The sequence below is a fragment of the Nipponia nippon genome, unplaced genomic scaffold, assembly GCF_047370975.1.
Source record: "Nipponia nippon isolate SJK-2023a ecotype South Korea unplaced genomic scaffold, ASM4737097v1 scaffold_42, whole genome shotgun sequence".
Classification (NCBI taxonomy): domain Eukaryota; kingdom Metazoa; phylum Chordata; class Aves; order Pelecaniformes; family Threskiornithidae; genus Nipponia; species Nipponia nippon.
The window spans coordinates 1192788-1217180 of NW_028262361.1; the positions used below are offsets into that span (position 1 = coordinate 1192788).

General features: G+C 65.2%; 3 protein-coding genes across 4 annotated transcripts; 1 reads left to right on the forward strand and 2 right to left on the reverse strand.

Moving 5' to 3' along the window:
- Positions 1–279: 279 nt before the first annotated feature.
- On the reverse strand, positions 280–8985 carry MCOLN1 (mucolipin TRP cation channel 1). Its single transcript, XM_087778169.1, has 14 exons — positions 8876–8985; positions 8521–8711; positions 4669–4836; positions 4427–4586; positions 4183–4270; positions 3385–3481; positions 3121–3220; positions 2892–2998; positions 2520–2669; positions 2005–2106; positions 1609–1731; positions 1114–1320; positions 860–990; positions 280–419 (listed from the first exon to the last, which is right to left on the reverse strand). The coding sequence occupies exons 1-14, from the start codon at positions 8889–8891 to the stop codon at positions 383–385; spliced, it is 1677 nt and encodes a 558-aa protein (XP_087634295.1). The 5' UTR covers positions 8892–8985; the 3' UTR covers positions 280–382.
- Positions 8986–10728: 1743 nt separating this feature from the next.
- Positions 10729–17376, reverse strand: CYP4F22 (cytochrome P450 family 4 subfamily F member 22). Its single transcript, XM_087778175.1, has 12 exons — positions 17158–17376; positions 15677–15821; positions 14634–14687; positions 14423–14550; positions 13935–14062; positions 12921–13188; positions 11980–12046; positions 11776–11905; positions 11570–11703; positions 11417–11481; positions 11224–11306; positions 10729–10995 (listed from the first exon to the last, which is right to left on the reverse strand). The coding sequence occupies exons 1-12, from the start codon at positions 17341–17343 to the stop codon at positions 10818–10820; spliced, it is 1566 nt and encodes a 521-aa protein (XP_087634301.1). The 5' UTR covers positions 17344–17376; the 3' UTR covers positions 10729–10817.
- A 1167-nt stretch (positions 17377–18543) lies between these two features.
- Positions 18544–24082, forward strand: PGLYRP2 (peptidoglycan recognition protein 2). Of its 2 annotated transcripts, none has more exons than XM_087778178.1 (5): positions 18544–18642; positions 21120–21953; positions 22728–22938; positions 23021–23315; positions 23461–24082. In XM_087778178.1, the coding sequence occupies exons 1-5, from the start codon at positions 18579–18581 to the stop codon at positions 23461–23463; spliced, it is 1407 nt and encodes a 468-aa protein (XP_087634304.1). In that variant the 5' UTR covers positions 18544–18578; the 3' UTR covers positions 23464–24082. The 2 variants fall into 2 exon arrangements, with proteins under 2 accessions (XP_087634304.1, XP_087634305.1); XM_087778179.1 differs by having other exon boundaries at positions 22843–22938.
- The last annotated feature ends 311 nt before the right edge of the window (positions 24083–24393 follow it).

The window sequence follows — 24393 nt, forward strand, 5'->3', positions numbered from 1 at the left end:
GATCTGCAGGTCCCAGGGCTCCGAGCTGCCCCCCCAAACAGATCTGGGGGGTCCTGGGGCTCCGAGCTGCCCCCCAAAAGTGATCTGGGGGTCCCAGGGCTCCGAGCTGCCCCCCAAAACACGTCCAGGGCCCCCGTTGAGCCCCCCAGGTGCTGCCCAGCTCCAGTTCAGGATTGGGAGCAGCAAGGCCAAGGTCCGTCAAGAAAAATAACGGGGGCCCCAAGGGTCCGGGTAGCGTCCCCCCGGTGCAGGGGACGCGGCCACCGTCTCTCCCCGCTCCTTCGGGGCCCCGAGCCGGTAAAAGCAGATAATAAAATAAATTAAAAAGGGCTCGGGGTCAGGGGGAGCACGGGGCGTCGCTCCCTCGCGGGGGGTCCTCCCCTCAATTCACCAGCAGCGCGTTGTCCTGCAGAGGAGCCCTGCGGGGAGACGGCGCTCGCGGTAACGGGGGGAAATTGGAGGAATTTGGGGCAGGCGGCTTCGATTTTGGAAATAAGACGCAGCCGTAGCTCAAGGGAGACCCCCAGCATGCCAGAAACAAGCGGGGTGGGAAGCGGGGAGCGACGAGGGGACGCGGGGAGCCCATGTACCCCGGGTTATACCCACGTGGAGGGGTCCCCACGGGCACAGAGCCATTTTGGGGTGCTGAAAAGACTCACCAGCACGGAAAAGGGGCTGGAAATCACGATCCACGTGGGATCGGCCACGTCAGCAGCGAAAATAACCATAAATCCTCCTCTCCCGGCACGCAGGAGGGAGCGGGGCGGATAACGGGGGGGCTGCAGAGCATATTGGGGCCCCCATCCGCTGGCCAGAAGCCCCCCCCCCTCCCCCCCCAGCACCAGCACCGCTCGCTCACCGCTCGCAGCAGCAGAAGATGGAGCAGGACGAGGCGCTGTCGCGACGGTATTTGCCCGATTTGGGGCTGTCCTTGCACTGGGCGATGTAGGCGTGGAGCTGGGAGACGGGCGCTTCGCCCTCGCATTGGTGCTGCGGGAAAAGGCGACGGGGACGTTGAATCCCTCCGGTGAGGGAAAAACGGGATCCTCTCCCCTCAAAAAAACAAACCAAGCCATGAAATTTTGCTTAAAGGCCGAGGTCTGGCTTCATCACCTTGATGGTTTCGTAGGAGCCGGTGATGAGGGCGATGAAGAGGCTGAGGACCATGTAGATGAAGAGGCTGATGAAGGTGTACAGGTAGATCTGGCTGAAGAGCCACACCAAGTAGCTGTTCTGTTGCATCTCGGCGAAGGTAACGAACATATCGTCCCCGTTGATGAGGGAGAAGAGGCACTCGGATACCATGGAAAGAGATCGGAACTGGGATGGGAGGTGACAAAAGGCTGGTAGGTGGCCCAAGGCACTGTGTCACCCCTTCCACCGCCGGGCTGGAAGCTCCCAGACGGGGAGCGAGCGCTCCCCGACGCCCTACGTGCCACCCCGATGGCGTTGCGCCACGAGGAGAGAGGCCACGGCAAAGAACGGCGCGGTATCTAACCCACGCTGCCAAAACGGCGACCGGCCCCGTACCCATCTCCTCCCAAATCCGGGCAGGGAATCACCCGGAGGTGGGTGAAGCCCACCCCAACCGCCGACGCGGAGCGGCACCTTGACGTGGTACGGGCCCAGCACGATCCAACCGCAGAAGCAGTAGCCCAGGTAGATGACGGCCACGCAGCAGCAGAAGCGGATGACGTTGGGGAGGGCCACCCGTAGCGTGACGATGAGGATCTGGTGGGGGAAAACCAGTTGGGATTAACCCCCATCTTCCGCCGAGGGCGCCGGTTGAAGCACCCGGTGCCGGTTGAAGCACCCGGTGCCGGTTGAAGCACCTGGTGCGACCCCGAGGTCCCTGGCAGAGCAGGATGGGGACCCCTGGGGACGTGCAGCAGCTGTAGGACAAACCCGAGCCTGCCCAGGCGCTCAGGACCAGGCTGGCACGGTCATTCCCAACCCTGGGAATTGTCCCCTCGGCTCCTAGGTCACCTCCCCGGTGTCACTCACGTTGTACTTCTGGAAAAAGGTGAGGTAGCGAATGACCCCGACCCAGACCAGCAGCGTGGAGGTGCCCAGGAGGATGCTGCAGACGTCGTAGCTGGCGAAGTTCTGCAGGGACAGAGGTGTCACGGACCCGAGGCACGGCCAACGCCATCCCCGAAGTCCCCAACGCCGTCCCCGAAGCCCTAACGACCCTCTGCACTTGCCACAAGCTCGCGGCGACTGAAATCCCGGTGCCGCGAGCCCCGACGCAGCAGCCAGAGCTGCCACGAGCCCCGATGCCGTCCCCTGCCTGTCCCTTTGTTGCCAACTCCCTGTCCCAAAGGGAAAGGGGGACTCTGGGGTCCCACCCAGGCCAGGACCCCTCCTTGAACCCCTCAGGAGAGGCTGCTCGTGGCCAAACGGGAAGGCTTCCCCCCGCCACACGGAAACGTCCCCTCCCCGGAGCACGGGGACACCTGCGCCAGCAGCCCCCAGGAGCTACAAAACCCCCAGTTTCGCTCCTCCGGTGTCCCCCGTACCTTGGACTCGATACCGATCTTCATGATGGTTCCCAGCACGGTGAGGATGTCGCTGATCACCAGGAGGATGTACCAGCCGTTGAGGAACTCCATGCGGTCCGACAAACACACGTTCTGGTTGTAACGGTGCTGGAAGAACCGGCTGAACTCCTGCGTGGGGAGAAAAAAAACGGTGTCCTTTACCCACCGCCCGGAGTTTCACCCGTCTCAGAGCACCCACAGCTTTAACCGAGCGTCCCTGTGGGGAAAGGGGTCTCCTCGGAAAGCCGGCAGCGCCGAAATAGCGTCCCGGTGGCAGCTCTGTCCGTCCCCACCGGTTACACCGCAGAGGGAACTACGGTTAGCGCCGCTTGCCGCCGTCCCACCACTCACGTGCTGCAGCATCAGGCCCCGGATGATGGAGCGAGCGCAGAGGATGAAGGAGAGCGAGCAGACGAGGATGACGACGACGTCGAAGAACAGCCGGAAGGAGTTGTCGCCTGCAAGATGCGCGGTGGCTCTTCTTAAGGAGGGGGACAGCCACCCGGGAGCACCCTGAGCCCCCCCTTTGGCACCCAACTGGGGACAGATGCCACCTTTGTCACGCCCTCGTGGCTCCCACCTCGGCCGAAGACGCTGGGATCTTTGCACTCCTTGATGTCAGCCCGGTTGTCGAGGTGAATTTTCACCCGGCCGCTGTGCGCCTTGTTGTCGAACGTGATCTGGGGACAAACGGGGATGGTTACCGCCTGCAAAACCGTCTGGCAGCTCCTCGCTGCCGGAACGCTGCCTGTAGCCGGCGGCTACGTGCCCACGTGGGCCGCCGTCACCCCCGCGCAACGCGACCGGATCACCCAGAGGTGGAGAACGCTGCCAACGCGCTCACGGTGATGGTGAAGGTGTAGCAATCGGGGATCTCGTTGTTGATGATGGTTTGGATGTTGATGGCTTTCAACTTGAACTGGATGGTGACGTTGATGAGTCTGCGGGAGGGGACGGTTGTTAATTCTCCTCCTGGGGCTTCTCCGGGGTGTCTCAGCCCACTCGGACCCCCCCAAACCCCTCAAACACGGCACCGAGAGTCCAACAACCGCCAGAGAGGGGGTAAACACCTTCTTTGGGGGTGCGTACAGCCCCAAGACAGGCTGTTCCCAGCTCTAAAGCTGCCAACGTGCCCCCAGTGGCGGTGAATTTGGTTTCGAAGGGGAGGTTGGACCCTCTGGAAGATGCCGCAAGCTACACTGCATCTCTCGGCGGCAGCGGTGCCGGCGGCCCTCTGCCCGGCACCGGCAAGAAGATGGGGCCTGCCCGCGCTGTTAACGTGCCCACAACCGCGGGGGTTGGCAACGGGCCATCAAAACGTTGCCAAAAAGCCGGCACGGGGTTTCGGGGAGGGGAAAACAACCCCCAAGGCGGATGTTGCAGGACAGTCGCGGCGCTTCGACGCCGCCGAAGCCGGAAAGCAGCTGCTTTGTTGTGCAACCTCACCGGTTTCACATCTCCCCCGGCACAAGGCTGGATTTGTTTCAATCCCGCGAGTTGGTTTTTAAAACCAAGCGGAGCTTTTTCATCTCGGCGACGCGAGGAATTCCCCACGGCGGGGACCCCGTTCCACCTTCACCCGTACCCCGCGCCGATGGGACGTCCCCGACACCCCGGTTGCGGGGAAGGCGCCGGCAATTACTTGTGAAATTTGAGGGTGAAGTTCTTGTAGCTGCGGTCCAGCTCTGGGGACAGAGGCTGCGGCTCCTCGGGATCCACTCCCAGGCAGTCTGCGGGGAGGGAGAAGTGCCTTCAGGGAAGCCCGAAGCCCCATGCGGATCCCTTGAACCCTTCTTAAGCCCAAAACGAGGACCAAAAACCTCCCCGGGACCCAACGGTGGCTGTGGGACAAGCGACCTCAGTCCCACCGTCCCCCAAAAACCCACCTGTGACAATTTTGGGGTCGATGTTGAAGGTGTCGTTGGCCGGATCGATGCGGCCTTTACGGTAGTATTGCTGGCACAGCATGAGGGCCGACCGGTTCCCTCCGCTCTCCCCCCGCACGTAGGCGTAGCGGCCGATGGTCTCGTTGGGAATGGCCAAGTACTGGAGAAGGAGACGCCCTCAGCGGCTGGATGCGGTCCCCGAGCCACCTCCGTGTCCCCAAAGCCACCTCCGTGGATCTCACCTTCTCCACGGCGTAAAACATGCGGTCGTAGAGGTCGCGTTGAGTGTAGACGGCGTAGGAATCGTCCGCGCCGTCCACGTAGTCCTTCAGGAAGAGGTGTTTGAAGGCGATGGTGTTCTCCTCCTTGAACGTCACCACCATCTGGTTGCTGAGCCCGAAGAGGATGAGCTGAGGGACAAAGGGGACCACGGTTAAATCCCTGCCCTGGCAGCTCCGTAAACACCGATGCCACGGCCCAAAACGCCGCCGTTCCGCCCCAAAACCGGTCGCAGGAGGCAAAACGCCACCACCCTACGTTTAGGTGACCCCAAGAAGACAACGGGCCAGCTAGCACGTCCCCAAGGTTGTCCCCAACTCCACCTGGTTGCCCCCAAACCTCTTAAAGTCGCCTGTTTTCCTGGAGCAAAGCTCCTCACCCGCCACAGATGGAGGGGAGGACGATCTTGGGGACACGCGTGTCCCACCACAACACGGGGAAGACGATCTTGGGGACGCGTGTGTGTCCCACCATAACACGGGGAGGACGATCTCCTTGGGGACACACATGTCCCACCACAACACAGGGAGGACGATCTTGGAGATGCGCGCGTGTCCCACCACAACACGGGGAGGACGATCTCCTTGGGGACACGCGTGTCCCACCACAACATGGGGAGGACAATCTTGGGGACGCGCGCGTGTCCCACCACAACACGGGGAGGACAATCTTGGGGACACACGTGTCCCACTGCAACACGGGGAGGATGATCTCCTCGGGGACGCGTGTGTGTCCCACCACAACACGGGGAGGACTATCTTGGGGACACGCGTGTCCCGCTGCAACACGGGGAGGACGATCTTGGGGACACGCGTGTCCCACCACAACACGGGGAGGACGATCTTGGGGACACGCGTGTCCCACCACAACACGGGGAGGACGATCTCCTCGGGGACACGCGTGTCCCACCACAACACAGGGAGGACGATCTCCTCGGGGACACGCGTGTCCCACCACAACACGGGGAGGACGATCTCCTCGGGGACACGCGTGTCCCACCACAACAGGTGGAGGACGATCTTGGGGACGTGCGCGTGTCACCACAACACAGGGAGGACGATCTCCTCGGGGACACACGCATGTCCCACCACAACACGGGGAGGACGATCTTGGAGACGCGCGCGTGTCCTACCACAACACGGGGAGGATGATCTCCTTGGGGACACGCGTGTCCCACCGCAACACGGGGAGGACGATCTCCTCGGGGACACACCCGCGCCCCTCCCAGTGTCACCAAACCCCTCGGGAACACGAAGCAGCGCAGACCCTGATCTTCCGTCAGTGTTTTTGCCCCCCCCGAGCGCCCTAAATCCCTCCCCGTGCTGGTAACGAGCTTGTATTTCTTAACGCGCCGCCGCTCGTTAGCGGGACGAAGGCGCGGGTGGCTTTGGGTGACACCGCTCAACGTCTTGGGCGGGGGGAAAAGCACCCAGGAGAAGACGGCAGCGCTGAGCTGGGAGCTGCTGCCTGCAGGCAGGGTGCAGGCAGCCAGGCTGCGTTGTGCAGGCAGGAAAAGGGGGGGGGGGGGGGGGGGATCAAGGCCCCGGCGCCCCGATTTCCCTCGCCGGGAGGGGGACATCATGTGCCGGCGGTTTCCTGCAGCCTGGCAGCTCCCGAGGGATTTTCCACCCTGGGATGGAGCCTGGCACCCGTCCGGCAGCCGGTGACACCCTGGGGGGGGTGGGGGGATCCTTTCTGCCCCCCCGCTTTTTTGGGGGCACCCCGGCATCACCCGCTGCCGGAGACACCCGGACGTGCCACCAGGGTAACCCCAACACCCCCCTCTCCCGGGGGACCTCTCCTGCGTCCCCCACTGTCCCCAAGCACCCCCAAGTGTCCCCCAATACTCAAGCCCCCCCCCCCCAAATCCCCAGCACGATGTCCCCAGGCCTCGCTGGGGGTGTCCCCTCCTATGTCCCCATGGCCAGTGGCCACCCACCTCAGAGGTCCCCTCCTGTCCTCAGAGCCCCCCCCCCAGGGCGCCTGTGGCATTGTCAACCCCCGATTTCCCATGTCCCGCTGTCCCCCTGCCCATTGCCCCTCAGTGCCACCCTGGTGTCCCCCTCCCCGCTGTCCCCATGTCCCAGGGGACCCCCTCCCCAGTGTCCCTGTGGCCAGTGTCCTCAGGCTCCTCTCCCCAGTGTCCCCATGTCCCAGGGCCCCCCAGTGCCTCCCTCTCCGGTGTCCCCATGTCTCAGGGCCACCCCTCCTTGGTGTCCCCAGCTCCCAGGGCCACCCCTCCCCAATGTTCCCGTTCCCCAGGGCCACCCATAGCCCAAAGCCACCCCTCCCTGGTGTCCCCGTGCCCCCTTCCCTGGTGTCCCCGTGTCCCAGGACTCTCCCCCGGTGTCCCCATGTCCCAGGGCCACCCCTCCCCAGTGTCCCTATGTCGCAGGACCCCCCCCAGTGTCTCCAGGTCCCAGGGCCACCCCTCCCTGGTGTCCCCAGGTCCCAGGACCCTCCAGTACCTCCCCCTGCTGTGTCCCCAGGTCCCAGAGCCACCCCTCCCCGGTGTCCCCGTGTCCCCCTCCCCAGTGTCCCCAGGTCCCAGGACCACCTCCCCCAGTGTCCCCAGGTCCCAGTGTCCCCACGTCCCAGGGCCACCCCCCTCAGTGTCCCCACGTCCCCTTGTCCCCCTCCCCAGTGTCCCCACATCCCTGGGCCACCCCCCCCCAGTGTCCCCACGTCCCAGAGCCACCCCTCCCCGGTGTCCCCATGTCCCCCTCCCCAGTGTCCCCGGGTCCCAGGAATACCCCCCCCCCCCCCCAGTGTCCCCATGTCCCCCTCCCCGGTGTCCCAATGTCCTAGGGCCATCCCCCTGGTGTCCCCACATCCCCTTGAACCCACGTCCCCGTGTCCCCCTCCCCGGTGTCCCCATGTCCCAGGGCCACGCCCCCCATGTCCCCACGTCCCCATGTCCCCCTCCCCGGTGTCCCCACGTCCCAGGGCCATCCTCCCGGTGTCCCCAGTGTCCCCGTGTCCCCCTCCCCGGCGTCCCCACGTCCCAGGGCCACCCCCCCGTGTCCCCACGTCCCCGTGTCCCCCTCCCCGATGTCCCCACGTCCCAGGGCCATCCTCCCGGTGTCCCCAGTGTCCCCGTGTCCCCGTGTCCCCCTCCCCGGCGTCCCCACGTCCCAGGGCCATCCTCCCGGTGTCCCCACGTCCCCGTGTCCCCCTCCCCGATGTCCCCACGTCCCAGGGCCATCCTCCCGGTGTCCCCAGTGTCCCCCTCCCCGATGTCCCCACGTCCCAGGGCCATCCTCCCGGTGTCCCCACGTCCCCGTGTCCCCCTCCCCGATGTCCCCACGTCCCAGGGCCATCCTCCCGGTGTCCCCAGTGTCCCCGTGTCCCCCTCCCCGATGTCCCCACGTCCCAGGGCCATCCTCCCGGTGTCCCCAGTGTCCCCGTGTCCCCCTCCCCGATGTCCCCACGTCCCAGGGCCATCCTCCCGGTGTCCCCAGTGTCCCCGTGTCCCCCTCCCCGGCGTCCCCACGTCCCAGGGCCACCCCCCCCCGTGTCCCCGTGTCCCCGCGTCCCCGTGTCCCCCTCCCCGATGTCCCCACGTCCCAGGGCCATCCTCCCGGTGTCCCCAGTGTCCCCGTGTCCCCCTCCCCGATGTCCCCACGTCCCAGGGCCACCCCCCCCCTGTCCCCGCGTCCCCCTGGCCCCCCCCCCGCTGTCCCCACGTCCCAGGGCCATCCTCCCGGTGTCCCCACGTCCCCGTGTCCCCCTCCCCGGTGTCCCCACGTCCCAGTGCCACCCATACCCCAAGCTCCGCCCCCGTCCCGGTCCCCCCCTCCCCGTTGTCCCCGTACCTGGACGGTGACCAGCAGGATCTTGGCCAGTTGTAGCCCCAATTTAACGGGCCGCCTCCCCCGGGCCCGGTATTTATCGCAAGGACTCATAAAGAAATACTTCAGGCGACGGCGCAATTCTTCTTCCTCCGCCACCACCGGAGGCTCCGTCGTGCCGTAACCGGGGCCGCGGCCTAGCAGCCGCTCCGTTTCTGAGGGGAAAAGGCCGTTAACGGGCGGGTACCGGAGGCTTCCACCGGGGAGGGCGGCGGGGAGGGCGGGGGGGGGGCGGCGAGGGCCGGTACCGGCCCTCGCCGCCCCCCCCGCCCTCCCCGCCGCCCCGGTTCCCCCCCCCCCCACCCCGGTTGCCGCTCACCGGAGGGGGCCGCCATGGCGCCGGCGCGGAGCGGCTTCAGCCGCCCCTCTTCACGTGACCGGAAGGCACGGCCGGAGCTCCGCGACCAGCGCGACGTAGCCACGCCCACCTGTTGATCAGACCGCGGTGACCACGCCCACTGCCTGCGCATGGCTCCGCCCAGCCGCCGGCGAGGCTCCGCCCACCCGCTCTCCCCTGCCTGGGCCATGGATGGGGACGTGGGGACGTGGGGACATGGAGGGACGCGGCCATGGGTGGGGCCATGGGGACATGGGTGGGGCCATGGGGACATTGGGGGACGTGGGGACATGGGGGGACGTGGCCATGGGTGGGGACATGGGGAGGTGGATGGGGACATGGGGACATGGGGGGGACGTGGCCATGGGTGGGGACATGGGGACATGGGTGGGGACATGGGGACATGGGGGGACGTGGCCATGGGTGGGGACATGGGGGGATGTGGTCATGGATGGGGACATGGCTCATGGGTGGGGACATGGGGACATGGGTGGGGACATGGGGACACGGGTGGGGACATGAGGACATGGGGGGACGTGGCCATGGGTGGGGACGTGAGGACATGGGGGGACGCGGCCATGGGTGGGGCCATGGGGACACGGGTGGGGACATGGGGACATGGGAGGACGTGGCCATGGGTGGGGACATGGGGACATGGGTGGGGACATGGGGACATGGGGGGACGTGGCCATGGGTGGGGACATGGGGGGATGTGGTCATGGATGGGGACGTGGGTGATGGGTGGGGACAGGGGGACATGGGGGGGGACATGGGGACGCGGGTGGGGACATGAGGACATGGGGGGACGTGGCCATGGGTGGGGACGTGAGGACATGGGGGGACGCGGCCATGGGTGGGGCCATGGGGACACGGGTGGGGACATGGGGACATGGGGGGACGTGGCCATGGGTGGGGACATGGGGACATGGGTGGGGACATGGGGACATGGGGGGACGTGGCCATGGGTGGGGACATGGGGGGATGTGGTCATGGATGGGGACATGGCTCATGGGTGGGGACAGGGGGACATGGGTGGGGACATGGGGACACGGGTGGGGACATGAGGACATGGGGGGACGTGGCCATGGGTGGGGACGTGAGGACATGGGGGGACGTGGCCATGGGTGGGGACATGGGGACATGGGTGGGGACATGGGGACATGGGGGGACATGGCCATGGGTGGGGACATGGGGAGGTGGGTGGGGACATGGGGACATGGGGGGACGTGGCCATGGGTGGGGACATGGGGACATGGGTGGGGACATGGGGACATGGGGGGACATGGCCATGGATGGGGACATGACCATGGATGGGGACATGGGAGGACGTGGCCATGGGTGGGGACATGGGGACCTGGATGGGGACATGGGGACATGGATGGAGACACGGGGCGTGGGGGGATGTGGCCATGGATGGGGACATGGCCATGGATGGGGACGTGGCCATGGATGGGGACATGGGGACATGGCCATGGATGGGGACATGTGGCCCAGGGGACATGTCCATGACAGGACAGGGACGTGCGGCATGTGGGGATGTGGCTATGGATGGCAACATGGCCATGGATGGGGACATGTGGCACGGGGTGACACATCCATGAATGGTGACACGTGGCATGGAGGGACACGTCCATGCCAGGTCAGGGACATGTGACATGGGTGGGACATGTCCATGACAGAACAGTGACATGTGGCCCAGGAGGACACATCCATGCCAGGATGGTGACACGTGGCGTGGAGGGACATGTCCATGCCATGAGGTGGCACGTGATCAAGGAGGTCACATCCCCACCACCCTACCCCGTCCCCCGCCTCACCACCAGGACACCGTCCCCTCCGTGCCACCATTTATTCACCGCTCCTCCCTCGGGTGGGATGGCCACCGCGCAGGGTGTCCCCCGTGTCCCCCGTGTCCCCGTGTCCCTCAGGCCACCTCCGGCAGCGGCTCCAGCAGCAGCCAGAGCCCGTCCTCAGCGCGGAGGATGAGCTCGGTCTTGCGGCGCGGTGGCCGCCCCGCGTCCAGCCGGATGGTGAAGCGTGCCAGCGTCAACGCCGCCACCACCTTCAGCTCGGCCATGGCAAAGCTCTGCCCGATGCAGTTCCTGCCACCGTGTCCCCCTCTGTCACCTCCATGGGGGGGACGCAGGGGACAGCAGACCCCCCCCCCCACCATCTAGGTGGTGGAGCAGATGGAACCTCCTCGAAACGTAGGGATGGCGTTGTTCCCGTCACACCCAAACGTCACAGCTTGGGGACAACCACCCCGCCTTGAACCCAACCAGGCTGGGGGGGTGACACATGGGGACACTCGTGTCCCCACCATGGCTTACCTGGGACCGGCGGAGAAGGGGATGAAGGCCAACGGGGACCGTCCCTGGCTGTTCTCCGGGCTGAACCTCAGTGGGTTGTAGACCTGGAGTGACACGGACAGCGTCACGCCTTGGGGACATGGTTGTCCCTCCCCATGGTGACGGGGACATCCCGCTGTCCCATGGTGATGCCACCAGGGCCAAGTGGCTCTACCTGGGGCTCGGGCCAGATGTCCGGGTTGTGGTGGGTCCCGTAGATGCTCAGCAAGCAGATGATCCCTGGTGAGATGGAAACGGACACCTTAGGGACAGGGGACAAGGAGGGATGGTGACATTGGGGACAGCTTGCACCCCGGGCAAGCCGTACCCTTGGGGATGACGCGTCTGTCATGCAGGGTGATGTCCTCGGTGCAGCGCCGGGCCACGGCGGTGACAGGGGGATGCAGGCGGAGGCTCTCCTTGATGCACATGGTGGTGAAGGGCAGGTGGGACAGGTCCTCCCTGGGGGCGAGGGATGGTGGCACCAGCGTCCCCAAGCCGGGTGGCCGGGCGATGACACCGGGGACATCTCACCATTCGATCTCCTCCACGTCCCTGCCCTTGAGGAGCTGGCGGACCTCCTGGCGGCACCGCTCCTGGTAGTGGGGGTGGCGGGCCAGGTTGTAGAGCAGCCATGCCAAGCCGCTGGCCGTCGTGTCGTGGCCTGCAGGGACGAGGGGTGAGCGAGGGGACGTGTGAGTCCCCTCCCTCTGATGGCACCTGGTGGCTTCCCCTCACCCTCAAACATGAAGGTGTCAGCCTCGGCCGAGATGTCCTCATCTGACAAGGTGTTGCCGTCCTCGTCCTGCAAGGGTGAGCGTGGCAGCCAAGGGGCCACCAGTCTATGGCCAACCCTCCCCATGGCCACCACAGTTCCCCTGTGGCCACCACCATCTCCCTATGGCCACCACCCTATGGCCAACCTTCCCCATGGCCACCAGCATTCCCTTGGCCACCACCATGCCACTAGGGCCACCACCCTACGGCCAACCTTCCCCATGGCCACCACCATTCCCTTGATCACTACCATCCCCCTATGGCCAACCTTCCCCATGGCCACCACCATCCTCTTGGCCACCACCAGGCTGCTATGGCCACCACCCTATGGCCAGCCTTCCCCATGGCCACCAGCATTCCCTTGGCCACCACCATGCCACTAGGGCCACCACCCTATGGCCAGCCTTCCCCATGGCCACCAGCATTCCCTTGGCCACCACCAGGCTGCTATGGCCACCACCCTATGGGTAACGTTCCCCATGGCCACCAGCATTCCCTTGGCCACCACCAGGCTGCTATGGCCACCGCCCTATGGCCAGCCTTCCCCATGGCCACCAGCATCCTCTTGGCCACCACCAGGCTGCTATGGCCACCACCCTATGGGTAACGTTCCCCATGGCCACCAGCATTCCCTTGGCCACCACCAGGCTGCTATGGCCACCGCCCTATGGCCAGCCTTCCCCATGGCCACCAGCATCCTCTTGGCCACCACCATGCTGCTATGGCCACCACCCTATGGCCAGCCTTCCCCATGGCCACCAGCATTCCCTTGGCCACCACCAGGCTGCTATGGCCACCACCCTATGGGTAACGTTCCCCATGGCCACCAGCATTCCCTTGGCCACCACCAGGCCACTATGGCCAACCCTACCCACGGCCACATCATCTCACCCTGGCGCTACCTTAGCGAGCAGGAGAAGGTCAATGAAGTCCATCCTCCGTCCCTGGTGGCTCTCCAGCCAGGCCTGGTGGCCGAGGCGGTCGAGGGCCTGGCGCCGACGCTGCACCACGGCAGCGGTGAAGCTGTGCACGGTGGCGCAGGCTCGGGCGAAGCGGCGCCCGTCGGCCGAGAGGCGGTAGAGCCACGTTGGGTGATGGAGCAAGCGGTGATGGCGTCTCACCACCAAGGTGCTCAGCTCCAGGATGGCCTTGATGTACTCGCTGGGCTGCCTGTGGGGCACCGGGGACGGCCACCGTGGGCCACCGTGGGCCAGCAGGGACAGCCATCCCCGTGGCCATGGTGATGGGTGCAAAGCCCAGGGGGGCTGGGGTCCCAGGTGGGGACAAAACCAGGGCAGGGGACCCCAGTTCGGGTAGGGGGACGCAGGGGGAGACAATGTTGGGATGGTGGGGACCTTGATGGGTGCAAAGCCCAGGGGGGACACCAGCTGGGGACAAAACCAGGGCAGGGGACCCCAGTTGGGGACCGAGCTAGGGCAGGGGACCCCAGGTGGGGACAAAACCAGGGCAGGGGACCCCACTTGGGGTAGGGGGACTCAGGGGGGGACAAGGTTGGGATGGTGGGGACCTTGATGGGTGCAAAGCCCGGGGGGGACCCCAGTTGGGGACAAAACCAGGACAAGGAGGGACCCCAATGGGTGCAAAGCTGAGGGGGGACCCCAGAAGGGGACCCCAGTTGGGGTAGGGGGACGCAGGGGGGGACAACATTGGGATGGTGGGGACCTTGATGGGTGCAAAGCCCAGGGGGGACCCCAGTTGGGGACAAAACCAGGGCAGGGGACCCCAGGAGGGGACAAAGCCGGGCCAAGGAGGGACCCTGATGGGTGCAAAGCCCAGGGGGACCCCAGTTGGGGACCGAGCCAGGGCAGGGGGGACCCCAGGAGGGGACAGAGGTGGGGTAAGGGATGTCCCTTGCGGGGGGACGGGGACGGCGCTGGGGACAGGGTGACGCTCACTCCTGGCAGCGGCTCTCGTGGCTGAAGATGCATTTCTGGAGGGTGTCCAGGGTGAGGAGGCTGAGCGGCTCCAGCACCTCCAGCCCCACCGGGCCCCCCGCTGCCTGCGCCGCTGCCCGCCACTTGGCCTGCAGGCAGGGGTGGGGGGCTGGGTGCGGGTCCGGGGCTGGGGGCAGGCTGGGAGTTGGGGACAGGGAGTTGGGTGCAGGGCTGGGTCAGGGATTGGGGTGCGGGTGCAGGCAGGGCTCTGGGTGCAGGACAGGGCTCTGGGTGCAGGTTGGGGTCTGGGTGCAGGCAGGGGTGCAGGACAGGGCTCTGGGTGCAGGTTGGGCTCTGGGTGCAGGCAGGGCTCTGGGTGCAGGCAGGGGTGCAGGACAGGACTCTGGGTGCAGGCAGGGCTCTGGGTGCAGGCAGCGGGTGCAGGACAGGGCTCTGGGTGTGGGGTAAGGGTCTGGGTGTGGGTCTGGGTGCAGGCAGCGGGTGCTCACGTGCATGATGTGGGTGCTCTGGTTGAAGATGCCCACGTAGGACTTGAGGATGTCCCAGTGGAAGGCGGGCGTCAGCAGGCGCCGGTGCCGAGCCCACTTCTGCCCGCGGCTCAGCAGCAGCCCGTCCCCTGCGGCGAGACACCCGGCTCCATCCGTGGGGCACCCATGGGTGCTGCCCCACCCATCCCGCCACCCCTGAGCACCCACTCACCCAGCCAGGGCTTGAGGAAGCCATAGAAGAGCTGGTCCTTGGGGGCAATGAAGGCTGCGAGAGAGGGGAGCGGGGGCTGGTGAGGGGTGCCACCAGGGTGGGTGGCATCAGGTCCCCTCAGGGGCTTGCAAGGAGGGTGGGGTCCCTAGGGAGAGGGGACCCCCCGTCTGCACCCATAACCACCATGGGATGGGGCTTTGGGTACAACCAGGCCACCGGGCTGGCCATGGGTGACACCTCTTGGTGGACCCTCAAGGACAGGCTGGTGGCCACCATGGCATGGGCATTTGGGCTGGCCATGGGTGACACCTCTGGGTGGCCCTGGGGACCCTCAAGGACAGGCTGGTGGCCACCGTTGGATAGATGTTGAAGCACTCAGTGGGCTGGCCATGGGTGACACCTCTGGGTGGCCCTGGGGACCCTCAAGGACAGGTTGGTGGCCACCATGGCATGGGCATTTGGGCTGGCCATGGGTGACACCTCTGGGTGGCCCTGGGGACCCTCAAGGACAGGCTGGTGGCCACCGTTGGATAGATGTTGAAGCACTCAGTGGGCTGGCCATGGGTGACACCTCTGGGTGGCCCTGGGGACCCTCAAGGACAGGTTGGTGGCCACCATGGCATGGGCATTTGGGCTGGCCATGGGTGACACCTCTGGGTGGCCCTGGGGACCCTCAAGGACAGGCTGGTGGCCACCGTTGGATAGATGTTGAAGCACTCAGTGGGCTGGCCATGGGTGACACCTCTGGGTGGCCCTGGGGACCCTCAAGGACAGGTTGGTGGCCACCATGGCATGGGCATTTGGGCTGGCCATGGGTGACACCTCTGGGTGGCCCTGGGGACCCTCAAGGACAGGCTGGTGGCCACCGTTGGATAGATGTTGAAGCACTCAGTGGGCTGGCCATGGGTGACTTCTTGGGGTTGGGTTGGTGGCCACCCCAAGATGGGTGCCTGGGCATGGCCGGGTCACCAGGCCAGACACGGTGACACCTCTGGGTGGCCCTGGGGACCCTCGGGGCTGGGTTGGGGACCCTGGCGTCCTACCTGAAGCCAGGAAGATGGGGCGCAGGGTGTCGGGGTGGAAGAGGCGTAGGATGGGCAGCCACGGCAAGAGCCACCAGAGGCAGCCGTGCCGGTACCGTGCCACCAGCTCGTCCACCTGCTGCAGTCCCTCCTCCGTGCTCTTCCCCTGCGCCACGGGGCACCGCAGGGCTCAGTGACAGCTTTGGGGACACCCTTGTCCCCAAGGGTCATGGCCAGCCTTGGGGACGGGCTTGTCTCCAGCTCGTGGCCAGACTTGGGGATGGTCTCAGCTTGGGTTCATGGATGGGCTTGGGGACACTCAGAGCTCATGTGCCACCACCCTGTCCCTGTCACCCTGCAGGTGCCGCCACCCTGTCCCCACTGCCTCCCATCCTGGATGCCACCACCCTGTCCCTGCTGTCCCCCCCAGTGCCACCACCCTGTCCCTGCCACCCCCCCAGCTGCCACCACCCTGTCCTCGCTGCTCCCCCCCAGTGCCACCACCTTGTCCCTACCACCCCCCCCAGCTGCCATCACCCTGTTCCCACTGTCCCTCATCCTAAGTGCCACCCCTCTGTCCCTGCTGTGTCCCCCCCAGTGCCACCACCCTGTCCCTGCTGTGTCCCCTGAGGTGCCACCACCCTGCCTCTGCCGTCCCCTCATCCAAGGTGTCACCACCCTGCCTCTGCCATCTCCCCAGCTGCCACCACCCTGACCCTGCTGTCCCCCCCCCAGTGCCACCACCCTGCCCCTGCCACCCCCCAGCTGCCACCACCCTGTCCCTGCTGTTCCCCATCCAAGGTGTCACCACCCTGCCTCTGCCATCTCCCCAGCTGCCACCCTGCTGTCCCCCCCAGTGCCACCACCCTGCCCCTGCCACCCCCCGGCTGCCACCACCCTGTCCCTGCTGTTCCCCATCCAAGGTGTCACCACCCTGTCCTTGCTGTCCCCCCCAGTGCCACCACCTTGTCCCTGTGACCCCCCAGCTGCCACCACCCTGTCCTTGCTTTCCCCCTCCCCCCAAGATGCCACCACCCCATCCCCACTGTCTCCCATCCTGGGTGCCACCACCCTGTCCCCACTGTCCCCCCATCCAAGGTGTCACCACCCTGCCTCTGCTGTCTCCCCAGCTGCCACCACCCCGTCCCCACTGTCCCCCCCAGTGCCACCGCCCTGTCCCTGCCACCTCCACAGCTGCCACCACCCTGTCCCTGCTGTCCCCCATCCAAGGGGTCACCACCCTGTCCCTGCTGTCCCCCGCCAGGTGCCACCACCCTGTCCCTGCTGTCCCCCATCCAAGGTGTCACCACCCTGTCCTTGCTGTCCCCCCCAGTGCCACCACCTTGTCCCTGCCACCCCCCCAGCTGCCACCACCCTGTCCCCGCTGTCCCCTGCCAGGTGCCACCACCCTGCCCCACAGTCTCCCATCCTGGGTGCCACCACCCTGTCCCTGCTGTGTCCCCCCCAGCTGCCACCACCCTGTCCCCCCGCTGTCCCCTCACCAAGCCGGTGTGACCCAGCAGCCAGTTGCGCCATGGTGGCCGGGGAAAACGGCGCAGTCGGTGGCAGGTGGCCCGGAAGCAAGTGACAGTGACGGCGGCGTCCCAAAGCCACCGCAGCAGCAGGGCCAGGAGCAGGGTGCCGATGGCCACCGCACCCAGGGGACCCAGCGCCCAGGCCACCGCCATGGCACCCGCTCCGTGGGGACAGGGCAAAGGTCAGGCGGCGGGGTGGGCACGGCGCGGCGATGTCACGTGGCCCCGCAGCCCGGTGTCATCGTGCGCATCCTGGTGGCTTTGTTGTGACGCCTGTCATGGTGGCGTTGTCGCCTCAGGCTGTGCTGGTGGCATCGTCCCCCCCACGTGTCCTGGTGTCACCGTCCCCACATGTGTGTCCTGGTGGCTTCATCTCTTGATGTGTCCTGGTGGCACCGTCCCCCCATGTGTGTCCTGGTGGCACCGTCCTCACACGTGTGTCCTGGTGGCTTCATGCCCTGACACGTGTCCTGGTGGCACCATCCCTTGATGTGTCCTGGTGGCACCGTCCCCACATGTGTGTCCTGGTGGCTTCATGCCCTGACATGTGTCCTGGTGGCACCGTCCCCACACGCGTGTCCTGGTGGCTTCATGCCCTGACACGTGTCCTGGTGGCACCATCCCTTGACGTGTCCTGGTGGCATCGTCCCTTGATGTGTCCTGGTGGCACCGTCCCCACACACGTGTCCTGGTGGCTTCATGCCCTGACATGTGTCCTGGTGGCACCGTCCCCACACGCGTGTCCTGGTGGCATCATCCCTTGATGTGTCCTGGTGGCACCGTCCCCACACGCGTGTCCTGGTGGCTTCATGCCCTGACACGTGTCCTGGTGGCACCATCCCTTGATGTGTCCTGGTGGCACCGTCCCCACACGCGTGTCCTGGTGGCACCGTCCCCCCATGCGTGTCCTGGTGGCCCACGCACACGCAGCCCTCTGCCTTACACGTCCACGTGTGTACGCACACACGCACCCTGCCGTGTGCGCACGCACACACACTTATGTATGCACGCCCCGCCCGCACACGTATACGCCCGCGTGCATGCACACGCAACACACGTGTGTATACACGCATCCTCCATGCCCGCGCACACGCGGACACAGGGATGCACGCACACGCCCCGTGCGCGCGCGCACACACACACGTATGAACCCCCTGCACAAGCACACGCGCACACACGTGCACGGATGCACACACCTGTCCACGCACACGCATGTAAGCACACCCCCCCATGCACACACGTGTATGTATGCACCCCACGCGCACGCGCACGGATGTACGCAGGCACAGGCATGTCGCACGCCGCCGCCGCCGCCCCCCCCAACGCACACGCGTGCCGCGTGTGTCACCCTGCCACGCCCCCCCGGCCGAAGTCCACGGGACGCGGCCATGTCCTGCACCATGTTCCCGTGGCTCCTCGTGGCACTGAGCGTCTGCGCCCGGCCCGGCACAGGTAGGCACACGCCACGCCGCGACACTCCGCAACACCCCACAACACGCCACAACATGCCACAACACGCCACAGCACCCCATGGCGCGCCGCAACATGCCACGACGTGCCACAGCACTGCAAAACACGCTACAACACGCCACAACCTTCCATGACATGCCACAACATGCTACAACGCCCCATGATGCGCCACAACGCCCCACAACACGCTACAACCCACCACAACATTCCATGACATGCCACAACATGCTACAACGCCCCACGCCACGACATGCAACAACATGCCACAACACCCTACCACAACACCCCACAACATGCTATAATGCCCCACAACACCCCACAACATACTACAACACACCACAGCACACCATGACATGCCACAACATGCTACAACACCCCACAACATGCTACAACGCCCCATGATGCGCCACAACACCCCACAACATGCTACAACCCACCACAGCATTCCATGACGTGCCACAACATGCTACAATGCCCCACGCCACGACATGCAACAACATGCTACAACACCCTGCAACACCCCACAACATGCCAGAACATGCTACAATGCCCCACAACACCCCGTAACATACTACAACACGCTACAGCACACCATGCCATGCTGCAACACCCCACAACACCCCACAACATGCTATAACACCCCACAACACGCCACAACATGCTACAACACCCCATGACGCGCCACAACACCCCACAACATGCCACAACACGCTACAACCCACCACAACATTCCATGACATGGCACAACATGCTACAATGCCCCACGACATGCCACGACATGCAACGACATGCTACAACACCCTACAACACCCCACAACACGCTACAACATGCTATAACACCCCACAACATGCCACAACACGCTATAACACCCCACAACACGCCACAACACCTCACAACATGCTACAACACCCCACAACACGCCCCAACACGCTACAGCCCACCACACCATTCCATGACATGCCACGCCACGCCACGCCACCCCCCAACACGCTAGAACACGCCCCAACACGCCACGCCACGCCACAACAGGCCGCAATACATCGCAACACGCCCCGGCCTGCAGCCCCACGCTACAACACGCCCCAACACGCCACCACACGCGTGTGGCAACCGCGGGGGCTTCTCCAAGCCCAATTTTGGGCCAAAATGGCTCCGGTTGCACTTTTTTTTGTCCCTAATTAGGCCGATTCCAGCCCAAATTTGTGCCCCCATGGGTGGTTTGGGGGGGGGCCAGGGGGGTCAGCGGGGGCGGGGGAGGGGCTGCACCCAGTTTTGGGCGTCAGCCGGGCTTTGGGTGCTCGCGACGGGTGCGGTCACCCTGCTTTGGGGTGCTTTTGCCCTTTTTGGGGGGGTACTTTTGCCTTTTTTGGGGTGTTTTGGGTGCAGTCACCCGGTTCTGGGTGCTTTAGTCCTGATTTTGGGGTGTTTTCACCCTGGTTTGGGTGCGTTCCCCCTCTTCTGGGTGCTTTTGCCCTGGTTTGGGTGCCTTCGCCCTTTTCTGGGTGCCCTCACCCTGTTTTGGGGTGCTTGCACCCTGTGCTGGGTGCTTTAGTCCTGCTTTGGGGTGTTTTCACCCTGGTTTGGGTCCATTCACCCTTTTCCTGGGTGCTTGCGCCCTCCCCTGGGTGCTTTCACCCTGTTTTGGGTGCCTTTGTCCTGCTTTGGGGTGTTTTCACCCTGTTTGGGGTCTTTTCACCCTGTTTTGGGTGCGTTGACCCTTTTCTGGGTGCACTCACCCTGCTCTGGGTGCATTTGCTCTGCTATGGGTGCTTTTGTCCTGTTTTGGGTGCATTTCCCCTTCTTTGGGTGCTTTCCCCTTGGTTTGGGTGCTTTCCCCTTGGTTTGGGTCTTTTCAACCTGTTTTGGGTGCATTCACCCTTTTCCTGGGTGCTTGCGCCCTCCTCTGGGTGCTTTCACATTGCTCTGGGTGCAGTCACCCAGGTTTAGGTCCTTTCACTCTGTTTTGGGTGCATTTGCTCTGGTTTCGGATGCATTTGCCTTCCTCTGGGTGCATTTGCTCTGCTATGGGTGCTTTCACCCTGTTTTGGGTGCATTTCCCCTTCTTTGGGTGCTTTTCCCTTGCTTTGGGTGCTTTCACCCTGTTTTGGGTGCAGTCATCCTCTTCTGGGTGCAGTCACCCTGTTTTGGGTGCTTTCACCCTGCTTTGGGTGCATTCATTCTGTTCTGGGTGCTTTCACCCTCTTTTGGGCGCAGTCACCCTCTTTTGGGTGCGTTCGCCCCGGTTTGGGTGCTTTCACCCTCTTTTGGGTGCATTCGCCCTGTTTTGGGTGCATTCCCCCTCATTTTGGTGCAGTCACCCTCTTTCGGGTGCATGCTCACCCACCCTGGGAGACTCTCGCCATCCCTGCACCCACGGGTGCCATCCCTGCACCCACGGGCACCCCCCGACCCCACGGGTGCCCCTCGGTCCCCTCCCACGTCCCTGTCCCCTCCCCAGGTCTCCCACCACGCCACATGGACTCCGTGGTTCAGATCGTGGCAATCCTCGAGTCAACCGACGACGGCTTCACCGGCACCGTGCCGGAGCTGGCGCGGGCGCTGGGCGGCTGCGGCACCCCGGGGTGCCGCGCGGTGCTGGGAGAGCCACCCAATGTCCCACCAGCCCCACCAACGCTCAACGGCGAGCAGTGGCTGCTCTTCACCCAACTCCTCCACCACGACGCCGCGGCACCCGAGCGCGGCGCGGTGCTGGCGCCCGATGGCTCCACCGTCGCCCTTGGCCCCCTCCTCGCCGGCATCGAGGTCGGCCTCAAGCGGGCGGCGGGGTGGCCCGACCCCGCCATCGAGCCACCCATCGACGCGCTCTATGCCGTCACCATCGCTGAGGTTTTGGGGACATCCTTCCTCTTGGCTCGTGACGGCAACCGAACCACGCTGGGACCCGGCGGCTGTTGGGATGACGTGGTTGACCCCCAAAACTACACTCTGCTGGGACCCCCCTCACCCATCCCTGATGCCGTTGCCAACGGGGCGATGGATGGGGTGCTGTTGGGTGCCCAACTGGCCCGAGCACCCATCCCGCTCGCCGACCTTCTCTGGGGCTACTATGGGACGGGCAATGGCACGGAGAAGGGGCGACCACCCAGCAGTTACCGATGGCGAGATTTCGGGGTGCTGACGGGGCCGGGGAAGCTGGAGGAGGAGGTGGCGGCGATGCTGAGGGTGCTGCGGGTGCTGCCACCCACCCGGGAGCTCTTGGAGGACGTGGGGCCGGAGGAGGTGGTGGCCATCGCTCGCCAAGCGGCGCAGGACTTCACGGAGGCCTACGTGGGTAGGGAGGCGGCGCCGGGTCGCGAGATTCCATCTCCCCCAGCCCAAAAATAAAATGGGGTGGGAGGAAGGGTGGCGAGCTGCACCCTGGGGGAGGCTGGGGGTCCCCAGTGTCGCCCCGGTGGAGGTGGCACTGCGGGGTGGTAAGGTCTGAGAGCTGACTGGTGACACACGGCCTGGCACGGCCAGACACCACCATGGCCCCTGGATGGCCACCACCACCATGTCCCCTGGATGGCCACCACCATGTCCTCTGGATGGACACCGATGTGTCCCCTGGATGGCCACCACCATGTCCTCTGGATGGCCACCACCATGTCCCCTGGTTGGACGCCACTCTGTCTCCTTGATGGCCACCACCATGGCCTCTGATTGGACACCGATGTTTCCCCTGGATGGCCACCACCACATCCCCTGGATGGCCACCACCACCATGTCCCCTGGATGGCCATCACCATGTGCTCTGGATGGACGCTGATGTGTCCTCTGGATGGCCACCACCATGTCCTCTGGATGGCCACCACCCTGTCCCCTGGATGGCCACCACCATGTCCCCTGGACGCTGGACACAGCCGTGTCCCCAGCCAACACCTGAGCAGATGCCCCACGTCCCCTAGCTGAGGGGACCCCAGGAGGACGCCACCATGTCCCCCACCGAGGGGCTCCTCAGCGGGGCAGATGCTCCGTGTCCCCAAGACCCCAAGGGGACGCTGCCAGGTCCCCAACCACCCATGGGACCGAGTCCCCTTCTTCCACCGCCTGCCTTCCCTCGCAGAGTGCCCGGCCATCGTGCCCCGGTGCATGTGGGGTGCCCGTCCCTACCGGGGCACCCCCAAACCCTTGACCCTGCCCTTGGACTCTGTCTACATCCACCACACCTTCACACCCAGCGCCCCGTGCCGCACCTTCACCGCCTGCGCCCGCGCCATGCGCTCCATGCAACGCTTCCACCAGGACACCCGCGGGTGGGATGACATCGGCTACAGGTGAGATCCCGGCACCGGCGCCCTACCGCGGTCCCCGGCGCCCATCTCCAAGCAGCTCAGGTTGACCCATGGGTGCTTGCAGCTTCGTGGTGGGGTCGGATGGGTACCTGTACCAAGGCCGAGGTTGGCACTGGGTTGGTGCCCACACCAAAGGCTACAACAGCAAAGGCTACGGCGTGGGCTACGTCGGAGACTTCTCGGCCACCTTGCCGGACCCCGATGCCATCGCCCTGGTGCGGGACAGGCTCCTGCCCTGCGCCGTGCGGACCGGCCGGCTTCACCGCAACTACACCCTACGTGGTCACCGCCAGATGGGTCACACCGACTGCCCCGGCAACTCCCTCTTCCGTGAGATCGAGACCTGGCACGGCTTCAAGGTGAGCGCCGAGCTCCGTGGCATCTCCAGGGGTTGGTGGTTCGGTGGCCGGCTGGGGTGGCCGGTCTGGTTTGGCACGGCGAGGAGGACGGGGGTTTGGCGGAGGTGGATGTAGGAGGTGATGTGGTTTCTTCTCTCCTCTGCAGTGAGGACCAGCCCCGTGGCTCCTGGTCTGGATGGGTGCGGGCAAGGTTGGCTCATGGTCTAGATGGATGCTGGCCCAATGGGTGATGGTCTGGAATGGCCTGGTCCAGATGGACATCAGGCTGGTGGTCACCAGCCTGGATGGACCCTGGTCCAGATGGACACCAGGCGGATGGACACCAGCCTGGATGGACCCTGGTCCAGATGGACACCAGGCGGATGGACACCAGCCTGGGTAGGTCCTGGTCCAGATGGACACCAGGTGGATGGACACCAGCCTGGGTAGGTCCTGGTCCAGATGGACACCAGGCTGATGGACACCAGCCTGGATGGACCCTGGTCCAGATGGACCCAGATCCAAAGGTTGCCAGCCCAGATGGACCCTGGTCCAGACAGACCCTGACCCAATGGATGCCATCATGGCTCAGCCCTGGTCCGGGTGGACACCAGCCCAACGGATGCCAACCCTGATGGACACTGGCCCAGAAGGACCCCAGCCTTGAAGGCTACCAGCCTGGACAGATCCTGGCCCAGGTGGGCGCCAGCCTGGATGGATCCTGGCCCGGTCCCGCTGGCCCAGCAGACCATCCCTGTAGCCACAATAAAGTCAGCACCAGGACATCAGCTCTGGGTGGTCCCTGAGGGGGAAACTGAGGCACCGGGCGGGTGTTGGTCATAGGAGAGGAGTCAAGCGAGGGACCTGGGTGCCCGGGGCCTGCTGCAGGGCTGGGTGCTGTGGCACCCCTAACCCACCTTGAAGACCCCACATGACTCCCAAGGAGACACCCCCCCACCTCCATACCCCCCCCCCCCCCGAGGTGGGCATCCAGCCCCCGGGGGTGCCCACGCCGCACTCCACACCACAGCACCCAGCCACCACCATCGCCGCCACCTGTTCACTCTGAAACCTAATGATGGCGTTTAAGCTGGATTCA